The sequence below is a fragment of the Neolamprologus brichardi genome, chromosome 3 (assembly GCF_056152115.1).
Source record: "Neolamprologus brichardi isolate AB-2024 chromosome 3, ASM5615211v1, whole genome shotgun sequence".
NCBI lineage: Eukaryota > Metazoa > Chordata > Actinopteri > Cichliformes > Cichlidae > Neolamprologus > Neolamprologus brichardi.
This window is the reverse complement of record NC_142106.1, coordinates 41,400,032-41,414,713: the sequence shown is the minus strand read 5'-3', so window position 1 is coordinate 41,414,713 and position 14,682 is coordinate 41,400,032. Positions and strand designations below refer to the sequence as shown.

Sequence of the window (14,682 nt, the reverse complement as noted above, 5' to 3'; positions counted from 1 at the left end):
AATGTACAGGTGAATATAGCTGTCATAAAAATGTTGTCAGGCAAAATTGCAGTAGCTTCCCTGATCATTTTACAAACATAAGTGAATAGAATTTGAACTAAAAGGCCTAGACTAATGGTTGTGTGCTGAATCTATGAATCAAACTATCACCTGGAAACATAATTAACTGGTCCATAGCTGTGAAACTGGACATGAGTTCTTGATTCTATGGAGATTAACAGTAATCCAGAAATTTACACATTTGTCCTGGGCCATCGTGTTAATGTTGTCCCTGGGACATCGTGTTAATGTTTCCCTGGGACATCGTGTTAACATTAACACGATGTGTTAACATTAACACATTGTGTTAACATTAACACATCGTGTTAATGTTAACACATCGTGTTAACATTAACACATTGTGTGTTAATGTTAACACATCGTGTTAACATTAACACATTGTGTGTTAATGTTCAATCACACTGTGTTAAACACATCGTTAAACACGATGTGTTTAACACAGTGTTCTCTAACATTAACACACGATGTGTTAATGTTAGAGAACACTGACACACTCTAACACTCTAACATTAACACACGATGTGTTAATGTTAGAGAACACTGGTCTAGAGAACACTGGTACAAATTTGTCCTGGGCCATCGTGTTAATGTTTTCCCTGGGCCATCGTGTTAATGTTTTCCCTGGGACATCGTGTTAATGTTTTCCCTGGGACATCGTGTTAATGTTAACATTAACACGATGTGTAAAATTCGTGTAAAATTCGTGCTAACGAAATTTACACAAATGTGTAAATTTCTGGATTACTGTTAATCTCCATAGAATCAAGAACTCATGTCCAGTTTCACAGCTATGGACCAGTTAATTATGTTTCCAGGTGATAGTTTGATTCATAGATTCAGCACACAACCATTAGTCTAGGCCTTTTAGTTCAAATTCTATTCACTTATGTTTGTAAAATGATCAAGGAAGCTACTGTAATTTTGCCTGACCCAACCCCCGGGCCACGAAACACCAAAAAAGTTGGGGAACAACTGGTCTCGAGAACACTGGTTAGCTAATGCTGTCGTCAAGTAGCCTATCACTAGCAAACAAACAGCAAGCCAAGTGAGGAACATATGTATAATGCTTACCGTTTAAAAAGTATCCTAAAAGGACTTCAAATTCGGCGGACAGGCGGCGGTTTCTGGCGAGTGACAGACAGAGGCGGGCACAAGTGAAGAAAATTTGTTTTAAGGTGGGTATTTCGAAGTCGCAGAAGTATGACGTCACAAGAAGGCGATTGGTCACTTGCGATGTTGAACCTGGAACAACATTTATTATGATGATGTGGGAACAACGCCGACACGAGGATATCAGATCGTACGTGCGGGATGTCTAATCTCTGTTTGGGTGGAACGAGTAAAAATAGCAGAGGATGGTTTCGATCCATCGACCTCTGGGTTATGGGCCCAGCACGCTTCCGCTGCGCCACTCTGCTCACACAGCGTAAGCTGTCGCAAAGCTCTTCACATGGCTCAGCTGTTTTGCATTCTTATCACAGAAAGGGGGCCTTCTTACATAATTTGCAACCACTGTTTCCTGCTGACAAGAGGAGGTGGTTAGTTATATAGAGAGGGGCTCAACAGAGGGGAGAGGGTTTAGAGAACCGGGCAGAAAAATGCTGTAATGGTAGAGAAGGTGATGGGAATACAAAGGAAGGAATTCTTTTAAATATGTCAAGTATATTTTTCACAGAGCTTAAAAGCAGAAGTCGTGTGTATGTTACAGTATTGTGTGCTCTGTGATTTCAGCAGTGTGTCCCGCATCTGTGTGAGGTGTATTATATTAGATCCTTTATATATGTATTTTTCTTCTTAATGGTGCATTTTTAAGGAGAACTGACTAATTAGCTCCATTCATGCAAAATGAAAGAGAGGGAGGCTTTCCAAACTGAACAGACTCCTCTTTGTCTGTGAGAGGAAACTAGGTCATTCGTTCTCATTGTCAGAGGAAGAAGCAGGAGGCGCTGCTTAATGGGCAGAAAAACAATCAGAAGAAGAGAGAGCGTGCAAGCAGAAAAGTTACGAAATGTACAGTCGGCAAGACACGGCACACGTGTGGGATCAGATATCCCCGCTGAGGGACAATATATTAGTTACATAACGGAGAGGGCTAACATTAAACAATATGGCTCAAAGTCCACGTGCGTACAGTCTGATTAATTGCATGTTTCGCTCTGTAAGCCATTCTCTGTATCACCAGTGCAGCACAGTCATTGGTGGATTCTTCCTTTCCCCTCTCTACACAAAATGTAGCCGCGCATGTTCTGTTGGCTGTAGATCCAAAAGACAAACATGCTCATGTTTGTTGAAGAGGAGAACAAATCAATCTGTCAGTATACCTTTGCACTTTTTAGATGAGACTAAAGCAGCATTTCCCCGAACTTCATTCGTTCGGTGTGAACTTTGAATGCGAGAGCTCATTGCAGGGAACTTGAAACAATGAGATGAAAGCGTAAGCTCTCGGCCAGACTGGTCTGAACTGGTCTGAACTGCTGATTATTTTCCTTTTTTTTTCTCTCCTCCCAAGCACATGCGGTCTTACTAAATAAACTCTCTCACAGGGATCAGACGATTCTTGGTGTAGCCATATATGTGCGTATGTGTGTGTGCATGAATGACTGCATTCAGTGAGATGATCACTCGAGCCCTGACTGACTGACACTAATCTAAACTTTAAAAATCGAAGCAAGAAGTTTTCACATAGTGCTTCTAATCAGCTCCTAATTTGCCCTACTTTGATCTTGTTACACAATCAGTTACTATGGTAATGTGAACTGTGACCTTGAACCACGGGTACTGTACAGTAATCCCTGTGTTCTTGCCCCCTCCACTGAAAAAACAAACTATGCAGCAACTTTGGCCCTCTTTCCTCTCTGTTATTATGCTGTGGGGGCCTGTGTGCTGGCTTATAGACTCCAGCAGAACATCCCCTCCTCCTCTGCCAAAGGCATAAACAAAGAAGACAAGTCTAGGAGTGAATTAGTCCCTCCGTGTCCTCTGTGAACTTGTTGTGATGATGGCTAATGTTCTTTCGTTCTTGTTTTATTGCCAAGTTGGGATTGATTCGGTTTTCCGAGGATTCAGATGCTGCTTAGGTTTTGACCAATTTATCCTGTAAACTGTTTAAGCAGAACTGAAAACAGAGCTGAGGGAACATGTGTGAAAAGGACACTAACAGTCTCTCCGTCGCTCTAGGCTTTGCTTCCATTAATACCCCGAGCTGTGCTCCGCTCCAAATTTTATTTTCCAATATATTCCTCACCCTCAGCTCAAAAACATGTTTACACATCCCTCCCCTCTCTCTGCCTGTCTGCTCTTTCCCCTCATTCCTAGTTCTCCTCCCTCCTCCAGTCTTCTGTTTCCTGATCTACTCACTCCTCCTCCCAGTTTTCCCCACATGTTCTGCTGTTTTTACAGAAAAACAGAGCATATTCTGCAACTTTTCCTTGTATCCTCAATACTTCCCAGCTGGAAAGCACAGTGTGTCCACATCAGCCAATGCTCAGCAGCTCTGTTACAACCTGACTCTGCCACTTATGCGCACATGATCAACAGGCCGAGATAAAAACAGAAGCAGATGGCGTGTGTTTGACTTTGATGAAATAGGAGAAGTGAGCATGAGTGCGTCATGTAGATATGCAGCTGCCAAACACTGGTTATAAAGTTAGATTTTATTCTTGGGCATATTTAAATAGTCAGCAGAAGACATTTAGAAAGGTTTTAAAATTAGTGACATCAGGTAGCAAAAGCCTGGCACAATGACTAAGCTGAATAACAGCAGAGTATAAATAGATTTAATGTCACACTAACTCACTCCTAAATTAGACACCCCTCCCTACCACTGGTTAAGGTTTGACCGAGACATATCCAGAAGAGAAGAACATGTACCAGTGGTGAAGTCTGAAAATGAAATAAACAGGCTGTTTCTGGAAGACAAAAATAGTCCCTGAAGACAAATATGGCATATAAGAAGATCATGGCCTAATATATAACACAAAAATCTTCTGTGGGACTTTGGTGAAGTATATCTTTCTTTATGTTTTCACTCATATTCGATCTACTTTTTAATGCCGATCATAAAGGCTTTCCGCTTGCCAAAAGATAGTCACCACTCTAGTTTATCTTTTGTCTGACTGCATATATTCCAAAGTGGCCTCTTGAACAGGACACAGAGTTCACTGAACTCAAATGATCTCCACAGTCACCAAATCTAAATCCAACAGAGCTCCTTTTGGATGTGGTGGAAAGAGAAACGTATCGTGCACGTGCAGCTGACAAATCTGCAGCAACTGGGTGATGCTATCATGTCAATATTGAGCAAAATCTCTGAGGAAAGTTTGTAGCGCCTTGCTGAATCTATATTGCATAGAATCAATGCAGCTCTGAACCCAAAAGGGGGTCCCAACCCAAAACTAGCCAGGTGTACATAAATACTAGTAAGGGTTGCAGTAACGTCACAGGACTCTGAAAGCCCGAGCTGTTGGAGTCAGTGGACTATACTGGACGTATCACTACAAAATAAACTGATTAAGTAGTCAGATAAAAAAAAAAAGTTTGCAATTAAGTGCCGTAACATGTCACATCTGTGAAGGCAACAAGCACAGAACAAGCATACACATGCAGGGGTTCAGTTACATGAACATGCTACATAACTGTTTCTGCAGTTACCTGTCACTGCAGGTTGTTTACTTGAACCTGCTTAGCAGAGACAGAAAGAAACAGCACCAGGGTCGTGTAAAGGGCAAAAACACTGTGCAGACATAGAGGAGTAGAGAGCAACAAGCAGCCTGAGAAGACACAGATAACACAACTATATCACAGACAGACAGCGAGGTTCTTTGTTATAGTTGCACTGTAAGAGCAGAGGGAGAATTGCAAAGTGTAAAATCAAAGTTTGCACCATTGCACTACATGAAACACACACGAGTATGATTCATTTATGCAAACATTTACGGCAACTATAAATCCAAGCATTCTGCCTTCATTCTGTCTAACTTGTATGTCATAATAAATCACATCAGTGTACAGCAAACTGGACAATTAGGGTGAAAAACATGCCCCCACACACATACTTATTTAATGTGCGCTCTTCCTAGAAGTCTACTGTTACTTCTAGGAAGTAAATTCTGTAGCTTTGTTTGTAACTTCTCTTACTGTAACTCGATGAAGGTCAACAACAGCTGGAGAAAGATTTAGAGCTCAATCTGGGACAGGAGGATGTTAGTTTTTAGATTGGCTGCGCCCAAATATTGTCTCCAACAGAGATATACATTGTTAGACCTGGCATGAAATAATCTGTCATCGGCATGAGTGTGATCAGCTTTAACCCAGAATCGACACAGAAAATAAAGTCACGGCAGCACAAACCTGACATTTTCAAACAGGGTCTAACAACATATTTTATACCTTTACAGAGAAAAGATGCTCAGTTTTAATCTGTTGCTAAGCTCCCAGGAGAAGCATTGCAAGTACAATTCAACTCAAATGGGATTTTGCTGATTTGGTACTGTAGTCAGTGTGATCACAGGAGACTAAGTGGTCAGCTGTTTACGCTTAAACACTGCAAACAAGGTCTATATGGTAAAACAAAAACAACAAGAAGGCGACAGAAAGGCCCTCAGTCGTGAAATTAGATCAGTAAAACACAGAGTGGCAATCTCCACTGATCAGAAGAAGACAGCTGGATAATCACATTACCAATCATCTTGCCTGTGAAGCAAACTGGATTATCTTCAGTTTGCATGATAACGGATAAATAAACATTAAGAAGGAACAGAACAAAGTTTTCTTAGTTTGGAGCATGGAGTTCAGTTTGTTTATTAGTTTGTTTCTTATGTTTTTTTTTCTTGGAAGAAAGAGAGACAGCAAGTGAATGAGGGGGAGGGAAAGAGAGGGAGGGATTACCGGCTCCCCCAGTAGGCGGAGAAACCGGGCGGGTACAAATAGGCGCTCTGATCCTCTCTACGCGCTTAGTAGAGAACAAGGGATAACCGGCTGTAAACTAAAAGCCAAACCAGGATTATACATTGTATTTGACAGGTAATTTTGATTTACTTCAACTTTTCTGCAACTCTGTAACTTCAGACCTGCCGTGTTATCGCCGGGAGTAGTCTTCAGCTCACAGCCGGATAGACTGCCTCGTGTAGGAGCACATGACGCTAGGGATGGGTTTGATTTCATCATCTTAAAGGAAGATGGAGTTATACGATATTACAGTTTTTGGAGTTGTTATTGCTACCGGGTCGATTTTAACTTGTGTTCGGTGAAAGTTTCACAGACATTTACGGTGTACTTGTTTGAAGAGGTTTTATTTAATGACTGTTGAAGCGAACTGGAACAAACCGGTCAACTACTACATTTCCGCTTTACACCCCTTTAATCTTAAAGCTGGGTGTGTATTATATTAGTTATATTAGACTGTCAGAGAGCTACTTGTTGGGTTTGTTTGTTTGTTTGTTTTCTTTAACTAACAAATGTTCACTGTCGTTTACTCGTGACATTTGTTTAAATCGTTTTCTTAATAAGTCTATGCTTGCTATTGTTATGCTCTTATTATGAAGGGTAGCTGCAGTATTTCCGTAACTCGAGGCTGACTGCTTGACGTAAAAAGTAGTAATTGTTTCATCAGACACCGGTGGAACATATGAGCATCTCAAGAATGGGTTTTCCGTTTATTTGAATGTTTTGTTTGTTTTTTACACAGCTGATATTTTTGTTGCTAGCGTTTTGAGTGGGTTTTGAAGTGCGACTGACATGAACTAGTTTGTTTTTTAGTTTTTAATGAGCGCTTTGTAAGGAAAAACAAACAAGCGCTTGTGTCTAATTAAGTAGGGAACCGCACCGCCACTCCTGTTTCATTCCTACATAAAAACTGGGTTACCTTAATGAATCTAGTCGTTGCCTGTATGTCCTGTGTAGGGGGGGATGTGTTACATAAGGGTGGACAAAAGGCGAGTGGATGAGACTTGGCCGGTGCTGCCTTTAAAAAAACAAAACAAAACCCTCTACTCCTTTTGGTGGTCTTGTTTTTATTTAGCTCTTGGGTGTTAGCCAATGAGAGTGCTTTTGCAGATACAGGTATTAATTCATAGTTTTCCTTTGTGCTCCACCTCCAGTTAAACCATGAATAAAGACACAGAGATCGACATGAAAGAAGTGGAGCTCAACGAGCTCGACCCAGAGAAGCAGCCCATGACGGGGGACGGTCAGGCTCCAGGCGGGGAGAAAAACGGCAGCGTCAAGCTGAAAGTTCCCGATGATGAGGTTGCCTTCACCGGGCTGTCCAAAGAGGAGCTGATGAAGGTTGCTGGCACTCCAGGGTAAGAGCTGCAGCTAAGAGCTGTCTTCCTCTGTGGGCGTTAAAATAAGTGGACATTTTTACATTATTATTGTCTTCCACAGATGGGTGAGGACCCGCTGGGTTCTTCTTGTCCTCTTTTGGTTGGGCTGGATTGGCATGCTTGCTGGAGCCATTGTAATCATAGTCCAGGCTCCTCGCTGCAAGGCTATTCCTGAGATGAACTGGTGGAATGAAGGGCCTCTCTACCAGATCACTGACCTTGAAGCGTTCTCTGAAGGATTGAAAGGTAGACTATTTGTGGAGAGCTTATGAAGCTGATCAAGTGGTTTTATTCTTGCAAGTTTCAACAAAGATTTTTTTTTATTGCGCTGCCATGTTTATTCCCAAGATAAGAGTTGGAGCTTGCACTATAAAGTGCCCCAGTCTTGAGTTGGGTAACGTGCTCTGACTTCCATGGATAACGTCTTGTGACAGTCTCTTGGCTTTCATTAGTTCTCTGTGGCCTGTGTCAGCTGTCTAGATATCAAATTGCTGACTAGGCTGCCAAAGTGTGACTAAAGGTCTTAAGACCATTTTTAAAAAATGAAGACGTCATCTGTTTCATATCTCTATTCAGATATGGCCAAGTTGAGCAACTCTGGAATATATCAAGATGTCGTGATCTGTACATATAAAAAAAATGTTTACTACGGGCTTTTTTAAAGACGGGAAGGAAGAACAGTGCTTACTACGTTTCATAAAGTGAACTGGTGGGGAGCAGTTGGTTTTAACAGGCTTTGGGTGGAATTCCAAAAACTCCACGTGACTCAGTTTTGTTCTCTTTATCAAAGCCACCCTTGTGCTCAGGCTTCACATGGGCAGCAGAGGGAATGGCTGGGATCCCTCACATAGTCTTGCGAGCACTGCGGTGCTACAGTGTGAACTATCAACATGTGCCTAAAGCTGTCTGTCCTTTGTCCCTAACCTGCTCACACCCTGCTGCTTCTCACACCCTCTTTTTTTTGCCTTATTTGAAATTCACACTGACCCAGCATTTCATTTACTACCTTTTTTCTTCCTTTTTGTTTTCTTTCAGGTGTTGAAGAAAAGTTGGATGACATTAACCAGCTGAAGGTGAAAAGCCTGGTAATCGGACCTCTTCATACTGTCCAGGCCAACCAGATGACTGGTCTGAACCTTCAAGAAATTGGTGCAGGGCTTGGAAAAGCTGAAGATCTCGACAGCTTGTTGAAGGCGGCCCACAAAAAGGGTACATAATTTTCTGATTTCAGATCAGTTACTTGCTATACAGCTCACACTAAAAGAGTAACTGGTGCTCTGTTCTTTCATTAAGAGTGGTTTCTACTTATTGCTGGATTCTGGACTCTTGAGGACCAGATGTGAGCAAACATTTGCTTTGCTGTTTCTTTCAGGTATTTCTGTGGTGCTTGACCTGACTCCAAACTACAAAGGAAATCCTGTGTGGTTTGATGACAAAGACCGTAAAGAAATAATGGAAGACGTCAAGGTAAGCACACAGATTTAATTATTTGGAGTAAGAAGGCATATTAAGCAACATCACTATCTTTACATGTGATAAACAAATGGCACATTTTTGACTTTAGGCCCCATGGACAGATGATTAAATTGGACATTATATACTGTGGTGTAGATTCGGGTCTTGCTGCCACTGTAGTTAACTTGAATCTGTTCTCTTCCAGACTGCAGCTGAGTTCTGGCTGAATAAGGGTCTTGATGGCATCAAGATATCTGACCTTGGCATTGCCTCCACCAGTCCTGATTGGGCCAAACTGCGGATGGCGGTCCAGGGAAATGGCACTGATGACACCAAGAAGAGGTTTGTGTGGCTGCTATGTTCTGACTTTTGATTCAGCACAAGTAGACTACTAGAGTTGGCCACTAAACGGGGTATTTCATTTTAAATTCTTAACTTTAGCTACTATCCAGACATGATAACAAAGTTGTAGGCCTGATCTGTCCTGGAAAAGTCATTTTAAAAGCATCAGTAAAATATCAGGTACAGGATACTGTGTTCTGAGAGAACATGGACATGAAATATAGTCCCATCAACATTCAAGGAAGTGTTTCAAGATGTATAACAAGTACAATTTCTTCACTGACCTGATCCTATTCTCTCTTTTCTTTAGGGCTCTGATGGGTGTGGTCAATGATATTTCAGCTGAAAACTTGTCTCAGCTAGTCAATGACTCTGGTGTCGATCTAATCTTGTCTGACCTGCTCAGTAGAAACACGGAAGGTAGGCTGCTACTGTTTGCATAGTAGTGATTATTATTAGTGACAATAATCCTAAGTAAATGTCAAAAAGGTGCATTGTGGATGATTATGGTACCTGAATATCCGCAGGTAAAGAGCGCATTAGGGTCCTGGAGACCCTCCACTCTGAGCAGAGAAAAATAGGCTGGGGTCTCGGTGCTGCTCAGAAGGACCATCTGTCTAAACGGGCAACGACTTGGGGCCTGATTCGTCTCTACCAGCTTCTGCTCTTCACCTTGCCTGGAACCCCTGTGTTTACCTACGGAGATGAAATTGGCCTTCAGGCAAATCAGATGAGCAACAAAACAAACCAGACCAAAGAAGCTCCGAAGATGGTTTGGAATGTAGAGAAGGAAGAAACTGACGGTGCTAAGGTAAGTGTGGGTGTGTTCAGTCTGTCACTGATCAAGCGTTCATTTGCTTTAAGTGCAGTAAAATATTTTCTTGAATTTCATTTACAGTCTAACCACACTGAATACGCTGAAATAAGGAAGTGGTTCAGATCCCTCAGTGACCTGCGAGGCAAAGAGCGCTCCCTCCTGCACGGCGACTACTATAGTCTCTACAGCTCTGCCACGGCTCTCTCTTTCCTTCGTGTGTGGGATCAGAGCGAGAGATACATAACAGCTGTAAACTGGAGAGATGGTCTCGAGGAGCTGAAATTAAACCTGGAACCCACAGGCAAGTTACAGATCAACGGAAATGTCTACTGACGATATCTAGCAATATCTATTAACTCTGCTATTTATTTTAAACTTGATGACCTTTGTTTGTGCAGAGGGGGTAGAGCTACCAGAAACGGCCAAGGTGAAGCTGTCAACTGACCAAGAATTTGAGGTGGACTCGACTGTAAACCTGAAAGACCTCAAGCTCAAAGCTGGACAAGCACTGCTTCTGCAGTTCCCCTACACGGGCTAAAGATGGCGCCAAAGGATAGGAAAGCTGCATACTGATTAGTGTTGTGCTTATTAAAATCTACTAAATGCAGTTTCTGAATACATTCTTATGGATTAAAACTGCATTAAGTAGATACATTTCAGTCTGACAGAACATAAATTTAGTGGGTTGAATGAAACATGCAGTTTTAAAATGTTTAAAACATTAGTTGGTGTAATAACACTACATTGTTCAAATGTGTGAAATGCATTCCATTCCTGGTTCTTTGGGCATTTTTTCTTATTAAAAGTTGTGCTGTTTATGGTTTTTAGAAATCTTACATTTTCCTTTTTAGTGACTTTCTTTATAAATTTTTGGGGAAGAGAGTTTTTGTAACTCTCACAGGAACAAGAAGTAAAGTTTGGATGCATGATGTTCGAGTCTGTCAAGTGAAAAGAATAAACGGCGTTCTGTACTCAACCGCATATTCGTGTTTGTGTGTTTGTGTGCAAGGCGCCTTTAAGAGTTGTGTGTACGCTGATAATATCACATAAGATGTTGACGGTCTTTATGCAGGAGATAATATCAAATGAGACGTTCATTGTTTTCATTGCATTACAGGTGTGTATGTGTGAAAGTGTGTCACAGATGTGAGCGGAGGAAGTGTTTATTTTATCACCGCCTTGAGATGAGTTTTTATAGACGCAGCAGCAGACACACCTATGAGTCTCACTAAAGGGGTCACACACCTGTCCGTGTCTCTCTTAAAGTAACTCTATGGACAAAATCTTCTACGTTACAGTACACACAGCTTCACATGTGGCAGGCAGATGAAATAATTGGCAGAAATTCAGCAACAAAGAGTTCCTAGTACAGCATGTTTCACGATGGCCTTTGAAATTAATCTTCTAAATAAAGTGGCTTTATGAGCCATTATCTTCCTGATAAATGAATCGGCGATGATAAAATCAGCTAGACAAATGAGTAGTTGGTTACAAATGTCTACTGTCTGTACGTGCCCCACAGTTATAAACTTATGAAGTCTCATGTAAGTTTAGAGGGGGGAAAAAGTTATAACTGACTTTTTTAAATGAACATTTAAGTTATTTCTCTAGAGACTGTAATTCCAAATTCACGAGGCTCATGTTTAGACGGCTACAATTTGATGAACTTCTTTTTCTTTCTTTTTTTTTGCCCGACCAAATATCAAGTTTAAGCATGATTAGGAAGAATATGTAATATTTATATATTTGTTACCCATTTAAGTTATTGATCTTCAACAACAGTCTGTGGTTTCGCCATTTACACTGACAGTCATCGTTTGCCTTTTTTTAAAACCATGTTTTCTTGTTACTTGTATATAAAAATATATAACAGCTATAATTAATCCCTTAACTCTGCAGTGTATGATCTGATGTCAGTCCTGAAACCTCCCAAATAGAAAATGTAGGTTTTTTAAAAATTGAAATACAAGAATTAATTATAAAGATGATTTCATCAGCCAACACAATAGCACATAAAACAGCTACTATTACTACTAAGCACTGTACTCATGTACACTTATATATATGCACATCTGTGAATATGTTGCTGATAAATGGCAGCGATGTAGCTCAGAGCTTTTATACCAATGATACCAATTTATACCCCGACATGTAGTTAATGTATGAGTACAATGATGTTCTACAATTTCATACATTATATTACTATCTTATTAATACAAACATCTTTTTGTTTGAGTATATATTTTACTCTAGTTAACATTTAATTGAATTAATACTATACAATACATATTCATGTCTGTTTCATTTTGTTGCATTAACATATTTTGTTGAATAACCAACTGTGACTATGATATATGAGGTTGTAGAGTGCAACATTTGTCTCCACAATGGAGTAAATTAAAACTTTAAATTAGTACAAATGAATCAAAATGACCTTAAAGTGGTGGCGCTTTTACTCCAGCACTTAAATGAATGCATAGCTTTATATTGCCGATTATACCTGCGTGCTATAGCTTGAGCAGCAAACTTGAGCCTTTGACGTTTGCTTCTACTCGAATATTTCTCCATAAGGGGGTTTTGCTCGTAACTAATTTTAAACCAAAACAATGTTGATTCTGTAATGATCCATCTGAAAAACAACAATCACTTTCATATTCTTAAAATCGTCCTATAAATATCACTTTTATCTTAGTTAGAATCATCATAATCCATTGTATGTACGTAATTTTGATCCTTCAGATAGTTACTGAAGCTATTTTAAGATTCAAAGGGGGAAAAAAAGTCTAGTTTTTGATGTTCAATCATGTTTTGCATTTATCTTTGGGACTGTCAAAATGCTGTGCTTGGTACAAAATCCACATTTGAAAAGTTCAAAATGATGCAGGCTAACTGCACACACTGGCAGTCTGGCTTTCTTTTATATACTGAAAAGCATGAAAAGCGTGCTTTATGAATGGAGAAGCCTTGCTTTGTAATATAATGCCATAAAACGTGTCAATTTCTCATTTAAAAACACTGCTTTAAGCCCACTCTTTTGATAAAAATGTCAAACAATTCCTCTGACACGTGAAACTAAACTCAGTAGAGTTTCGGGGTCTTGATACAATACAGGGCCGCCGTGCTGTGGTATCACAGGGGAGGTTTGAAGATGATGATACCGGGAATCAGAGCCCGTGTCGCACCTATGCTTGCACCCCACGCCGCTGCGAAACCAAACCACCGCCATGCACACTCATGACTGACTCTCAGTCTGAGTCTGACAGATACAGATGCACCTTTTACATCACAGTGTCATGAAGATACATGACCTTTCTTCAGCTTTCATGGAACACTGCAGCTAGTGAAATACAGTACTGTAATTTAGTTCGAGTGGAAAGCCAGAAAGCAAAGTGAGTACAAGATATTCTCGTTTCACACAGCAATTACAAAGCCAGTCGCTAATTTATACTAATGTACAATTTAATACACCTCTTGTTTTGGTAATATTCATTCGTATATACAAGAGGATTTATTGCCTAGATATACACATGTTTTAAACTTGTTCCCAGTAAAGACTTTGTGTAAAACAAAGGTGTAAAACTCCTTTTAGTTCATGGGACACATACAGCCCCATTTCACCTGTAAAATCAATACATCACAAACGCCCCTCCAAAATTTCCAGTGACTTCAGGTGTAAAGACGTAGATTCTTTAACTCCGACTTGTCCATCGCAAAGATTTTAAAAGGGTAATAAATAATTTTTCTCATTTAATGACCATTTATTAAATGATCCACTGCCTCTCATTTAATGATCACTGAAGATATCTTCAGGGTTTTAAACTGATTTTCAACACACTGATTCTACCATCAACACATACGCATCCCAGGTCACAGTGGAAAGACGCAGAACCGTCACACCTATAGATTTTGTAGATAAACAATACTGGTATTTCACACCTTTATGATTCATCTTATTCTGACCTAAAAATAGTTGTAATTTTCCAAAGGTTTTAACTGGTATTAATGAGCCTGGACAGCATTTTTTAAAGCCATCCAGTGAGCTGAATATGATCTTTTGGCAGGTAGTTCTGGCCCTCTGGCCACAAGTTTCACACTGCTATGGTGACTGCCAGGTCACCATATCACCATATATTAGTATTGGAGCAAAGATTTTATTAGAACAGTAAACTTGTTACATAGTTTAATGCATTTGTTAACACTTTCTAAATATTTGGTACTATTCACCCTGGAGAAGTGAAGTCTTAATTTATTTATGGTAGCTATAGATACAGTGTGTGAAAAATAACGCTTAGTAAAGTACAAAAACATCCACTCACCAGCCATTTGATTAGGTAGTAGAGTTCGGTAGGAGGGGATGGACGCCTATTTACCTTCAGACTTGTTTTAATTCTTCATGTCACAGATTAAAAAGGGTGCTGCAAAATTCCCTCTTAGATTTGGGGCGATAATAACACACAGTTGCTGCAGATTTGTCACCAAAAGATGCTCTACTGGATCCAGTTACAGGAGTGTCACGTGGTGTGGTCTTCCGCTGCTGTAGCCCGTTTGCTTTATGTGCTGCTTGACCAGAGATGCCCTTCTGTAAGGATTGTTATCTTCATGTCACCTCAAAGCAATTTGGCTATTCTCCTCTGACCTCTGACATCAACCCAGAGAAGTGCCGCTCATTGATATTTTCTCTTTTGT

General features: G+C 40.3%; 1 protein-coding gene and 1 non-coding gene across 2 annotated transcripts; one reads left to right on the top strand and one right to left on the bottom strand.

The window, feature by feature from the left end:
• Nucleotides 1-1,406: 1,406 nt before the first annotated feature.
• trnam-cau (transfer RNA methionine (anticodon CAU)) lies at nt 1,407-1,478 on the bottom strand. Its single transcript has one exon. It is a non-coding gene; the product is annotated as a tRNA-Met (tRNA).
• Nucleotides 1,479-5,962: 4,484 nt separating this feature from the next.
• slc3a2a (solute carrier family 3 member 2a) lies at nt 5,963-10,972 on the top strand. The gene is made up of 10 exons (XM_006802462.3): nt 5,963-6,081; nt 7,158-7,361; nt 7,444-7,628; nt 8,418-8,591; nt 8,755-8,849; nt 9,043-9,179; nt 9,490-9,599; nt 9,707-9,990; nt 10,078-10,297; nt 10,395-10,972. The coding sequence occupies exons 2-10, from the start codon at nt 7,165-7,167 to the stop codon at nt 10,532-10,534; spliced, it is 1,542 nt and encodes a 513-aa protein (XP_006802525.1). The 5' UTR covers nt 5,963-6,081; nt 7,158-7,164; the 3' UTR covers nt 10,535-10,972.
• The last annotated feature ends 3,710 nt before the right edge of the window (nt 10,973-14,682 follow it).